This window comes from Pygoscelis adeliae, unplaced genomic scaffold (assembly GCF_000699105.1).
Source record: "Pygoscelis adeliae isolate BGI_AS28 unplaced genomic scaffold, ASM69910v1 Scaffold76, whole genome shotgun sequence".
NCBI lineage: Eukaryota > Metazoa > Chordata > Aves > Sphenisciformes > Spheniscidae > Pygoscelis > Pygoscelis adeliae.
Window position 1 is genome coordinate 982483 of NW_008825111.1, and position 5595 is coordinate 988077.

The window sequence follows — 5595 nt, forward strand, 5'->3', positions numbered from 1 at the left end:
GGGCGGGCGGGCACCTCTGCGCCTCACGGGAAGCGCACCTGAGACAGTTTTTACTAGGAATCTGTCTTCCGTGCTGTTTTAAGCTCCAGAGGTCAACACGTACCCGCTTTCGTTCTCCCTCAATTTGACTAGACGGAACACTGTAACAATTAAAATGACTCCCAGGTTCCCCAATATTGATTAAAACCCGACTTAAAGCGCTTACTCCCAAACCTGAACAATTATAACTAACTTCACTTGATATGACCAATCTGGGCGTTTCGGAGTTTTGATTTATCCCTTTCCAGAGTCTCTTTCTAATCAACGCCTGTAAAAGGAATTAGGAAAAACACCTCCGTTTCTTCCCTTAAATAAAATCTTCCCCCTCTCCCTAAGCAGTAGCGGGGAAGCTCACAAGAGCAGGGCAAGGCAGGCGGCATTTCCAAACTCGACGCCTCTTTTGCAGCGTGGTAAGAAAACGAGGGCTGATCTTGCGGAGGGCAATACGTAAGCAACCGTCCGGGAGCACGCTGGTGACGGGAGGAGGACTGGTATAGCAATTGGCGGACCCCGCACCCCATTTTTTTCCTCCGATCCAAGTCAGCGTGCTGGCTGAAGGAAGGACATCCTGTGATGATGGCATACAATGTCCTGTTTGTTTATTATTAAGAGCATAATTACAAAACAACCAGATGCCTTACTTCCTTCAGTGGTCCTGTCTCTTCAGTGAGGCGTCCTCAGGCTCAGAGGAACGGTGATGCACAATTCCATTTATAGCCATCTACAGCCCAGTGTGAAAGCTAGCTGCTTCACTGCAAGGCAACCCTACTACTTTTCCTTCTTCTCGCACGTCTGCGAGAGTATTTCTCATCGCTTTCCCGGCACTTTACACGGCAGCTAGTTTCACATTCTTCTTTTAAACACACACGCACTTATATTTTGGGGTGATCTGGGTGTTACATATTTCTTCACAGGAAAAAGGGAGAAAGAGGAAAAAAAAAGCACATTTTATGCAATCGGGTGCCTGTCTGTCTCTCTGACGGGTGTACACACATCCCTTTCCCTTAACCTGCTCCTCCTCCCTCTGATAAAAAGACGCATGGAAAGGATTACTTGCCATTTTCGGTCTGCGACGCTGAGAATAGTATATCTGTGTAAAGACCTTCCGTATGCGCTAACACAGGAGGGCTCGTGGCAGCAGACATAAGTAGGGCAACTGCTTGCAAGTGAGTGTCCTGGCTTAACTTCCACCACGGCGTAATTCCACAGGAGCGGTGGCCCGAGCACTGGGCTGAAGGATATAAATGTAATTGGATATACCCGGTAAAACTGAGGCACATCCAAAATGAGGTCTAGGAAGGCTCTGAAGTAGGAAGAACCATTCATTAAAGGAGAGAAATCCGGCCTACTTGATTGGGTTAATTAACTGATGCTGAGTCACACTGCATAGAACAGAAAAACAATGTAGTCATACTGAAGGTGATTATTTTACCGAAAAATAGTCTCACTCTGAGAGGCAGCTGTTTCAGAGCTTTTCACTTCCCTGTTAGCTTGAAAGAAAAAAAAAAGGGGGGGGGGGGGGGGGCAAGAAAAAAGGGTTGATGTGTTTCCTTCAGGGGCTGATCTTAATGTGAAGGAGAGCAGGAGAAAAGCAAATCTGCCTTTCAAGGAACTGAGAGTGCTTTTGGGCTGGAGAAGAAGAGGAAGCAGAGATTAGATCAGATCAGATGAAGTGAAATATTCGTCAGGACGACAGGAGGATGCCAATATCCCAGGTCAGTGCGGCTCTCTCCCGGAGCCTGAGGAGGCGAGTACAGCCCGTGAAGCCTACAGACTTCAAATAACTCCGTGGCACACTCCGAGGCTATCCTGAAATTAGCTCCCAGAGTCTCAGTGAAGCTGAGCCCAGAACTACTGTAGCGCAGGAGAAGGGATTTCACTGGCATGCAGGTCTAGCCTAATGGTGCCTGATCTGGAATAAAACTAAGTTTATCAAGAAAGAATAGACAGAAACAAATTGTTAAGAATGTGTGTACTAAAGTAAGAATCACAAAGGAAACTCTGCCATTAAAGAAATATATAGACTGACCTTCTGACCTTCCTCCTTAATAGAGAAACATAAAAAGACGCCCTGTTCAACCAGCAGTTTTCTGCTCTTTTATAGAAATCTTTCATACCAGTAGTCGCTATTGTCTGGAATGTGCAATCTCAAAATGTTGTTAATTTCAAAAAGAACATTTTTAGTCATATTTTCATTTTTTCCTTCTCGCTCATAGAAAACCTCAATTACCGTATTAATCAGCATTTCTCAGGCAGCTCTCTCTGCAGCAGCTTTCAGCCTGGCAACAAATCATGAATGGCCCTAACAGCTCTGATCTCAGAAATCCCCATCCATTTCCTTTGATGCTATCACCACTTCAGCTCAACAACAAGCCTGCCCGACTCAGCCTCAGTTGCCGCTGCTGCTGTTCTCCCCGAGCCTGCGAGAGCTGTAATTGTAAGGGGAAGAAGGAGGGAAGGGAGCTGGCTCTAATAGATGAAACTGCTTTAGAAAGTTGGAAGGGAGATAAAATGCACACAAGAGATTAAAGCAGAGTCTCATTTTCACATCCTCCCCTTCCCCTTACCCAAACAAGGTCAGTGGCAGATTGACCACATCAAGAGTAACTACCAGACCCACCCCCATTTCCCACTTCCTGCATGTAGGCATCCTTGTGCTGGTAAACATTTGGGGACCAGTTGTGGTCATTGCTTGGAGAAGGTACATGATGTAGTTGCACGACTGCACATCTTTTAAAAGCCAACTGAGAAATCAAACTCAAAGAAGAACTTGCTTTCAAGTTCTGCTGAGATACATTCGTGTTTTGGGGCCACGTTTCTGAAAACGTGGTTGCTGTCAGATTCAAGGGAGAGAGACCCAGCACACTCTAGTGACTGTGCAGCAGGAAAAGTTGAAGCCTTCTTCTCACAGACTGGCCTGACCTTTACAAAACACAGCCTATAGGCTTCAGATACGATCTCAGAGGCTTTGTATGCCCTAGACTACTTCAGCATGGTATTGCCTATAAGGAGAGAAATTAAAATTGCACTTGAATCTACATGAAGGTTTTTGCAAGGGCATTTGGGGTGGTGTTATGTTGTAGCCAGGAGGCTTTTGAATTAACACATGCAGCTTTCAGGGACTGCCTTTAATTAAAAAGCACCCTGGTCATTGCCTCGTAGCACTTCCAAATGTCTTTACATTTATTTTTGTCTCAGCTGTGCAACACCCAAGAGCAGATCTTTTGGCTGCACTCTCAGCTGCTGCCTAGTGCAAGCCTTAACATCTCTTTTGATTTCTGTTGTTTTATCCTCTCAAGAAATTTTCCTTAAAAAGAGAAAAAAGGAGTCAAACTAAAATACCATATCCCTTTTTGTTTCCAGCTAGGCCTTATTAAAATACTGCTCAGATGACTTATGAATAAGCCAAAACAACCCTCCGCTAATGGAAAAAAACATTCTTGCAGCACACAGAAGCGAGAACTAAGCTTCAGCCATTTCCTCTTGTTGAGGCTCGGGTTTGAGAAGAAGGAGCCGAGGCTGTCTGGGCCTGCTATCAGGAGGGCAAGAAGTCACTGTGAGAAGTTGGGCTTCTCTTTGCTGCGCATGCAGCTGAGCAGCAAAGACGAAACAGTCTGAAGCCACTTGGTCTTGTTTCCCAGGAAGCAAGCTGGGGTGAAGGTATTGAGAAAGCAGCAGCAGCAGAGGCTTTGTCACTGCACTTCTTTTTTTTCTCATTCTGGGAGAAGGCAGCAGACTTCAGGGTCTGGACTAAACGTAAGGAGCCATCTCCTTGTCCCTTACGAGAAGAGAAATGCCTCACAGCAAAGACCACAGATGTTCCCCTCTTGGTTACCATCAGCCTTCCCATCACACTTCTGAGTGATGGTGGTCTTGGGAAAGGTACGGATGATAGCCAGGAGGCCATACAACAACGCTTGTATTGTCTTTGCATGTTTCTACCAACCCATATTTATACCGGACAAGAAAACCTGAGCACAAAACCCAACCTTCCACATCCCAAACATGGACTTTTGAATATTCTGTCCACAGCAACTGAGTCTGAGGGAAAAAAACTTTCCGACCTTACTGGTGACAGAAGACTGAAAAAAGGGCGTGCTTCGGGAAATTTTCCTTTAAAATAGGCTGATTTCCACATTGTTATGGAGGAGGGATGAGACGGTATTCCTATGTTAGAAGGCTCACTCCTGTGAATATTTCAAAGACATCAGCCCCGCAACAAGCTCACAGCAATCCGAAATAACAAAGTCACCTCAGAATTAACTGCATTAATTCGACTTTCATGTCTCTTCCCAACTTGGCAGTCATGACACTTTTTGGGGTATCCTCTCCTCAACCTGCCTGGTAAGTCATAGTGATATGAACCACAGTGAAACTTCGGACTCTGTTCCTGCACAATTCCATTTTCATTTCAGATACTCTCCAGGCTGCCCAATCTCGTGGAGCTGATGAACAGAGCAGAAGGAGGGTGAGATCTATGGTGGAACCACGCCACTTTTCTCAGACAAAGAATTGGCCACAGAGCGCGTTTCAAAACAGATTAACAAAAACAACAGCTACACACCATGATAAAGCGCATATGGTGGAAACGAAAATATTTACCCACAGATTATCACAGATCCAGCAACGCGACTACCGTGCATCTAGGACCAAAGGATTCGAAACACTGACTGTATGTTTAGAGCTGATTAGGGAACCTGGCAGGTGTGGGCTGAAGGACCACTTTTTAAGCTTCTAAGGGTACAGTTGTCATTTCTCCACCTTTCCTACCCCACACTGGTGAAATAACAGTCTTTTCATACCTGTGTGTTGGCTGGGGGAGGGAAGAATTCCTCTGCTATTAAACACAACTTCTCATTAAATAGTTGACACCTTATCCTTCTTTAAATGTTGTAATGTTTACTTTGCAAAACCCAGGAAAGCTTTTAAAATAAAGATAGCAGAGAGATTCTTAAGCCGGGTGTCCTTGCTTATCTGCTCTTTATCAACCAGCTATTGTTTCTGGAGGAGCTCGTTGGGGAAGGTGGAGCAAAGGGGGTTAATGTTCAATAGGTATCTATCAGTTCCCCTGAAGGAATAGCACTGCTGACAGAAGAGCAGCACTGGGCTCTCAGCTACTTCCTGCAGAATGTGACAAACCAGAGAGAAAAAAACGAGAGCTGCAGCTACTTCTTTTTTTATCTTCTTTTTTTTCCTCCCTCTCCCAAAACAACTAGTTTTAAGAAAGACATTGTCCTTAGGAGAGATAATCCCACAATAGAGAGTCCATTAGAGGTATTAAAGCATTGGCAGTGCCTGATCTACAAGAAGGGCTCTGTCCTGACAATAGACAATTAAAGCTGATAAATCTGCACTACTTGTTGCCGTTCTAATTCCTCGTAATTGTATGCTACTTGTCCCTGCCTCCTGCGTCCAGGGATGAAGCATGCTTCTTTAATCTCCAGAGTACCTGACCTAGTTCCTATGTGGTCTTTTCAGGACCTGTTTTCTTCCCATCTGGACTTCTTCCCTCCTACTCTCCTTTCCTGCTTCCCTCCCCTAAGCATTAAGAAGAGG

At 45.1% G+C, this 5595-nt stretch overlaps 1 protein-coding gene across 1 annotated transcript in view; it reads right to left on the reverse strand.

Annotated features, from left to right (window-relative positions):
- PRDM1 (PR domain containing 1, with ZNF domain) overlaps window positions 1–3889 on the reverse strand; it is a 26699-nt gene extending 22810 nt beyond the window's left edge. The window contains exon 1 of the mRNA XM_009327926.1: window positions 3851–3889. Within this exon, the coding sequence (XP_009326201.1) occupies window positions 3851–3889 (39 nt within the window). The remainder of the gene's footprint in view (window positions 1–3850) is intronic.
- Window positions 3890–5595: the final 1706 nt, after the last annotated feature.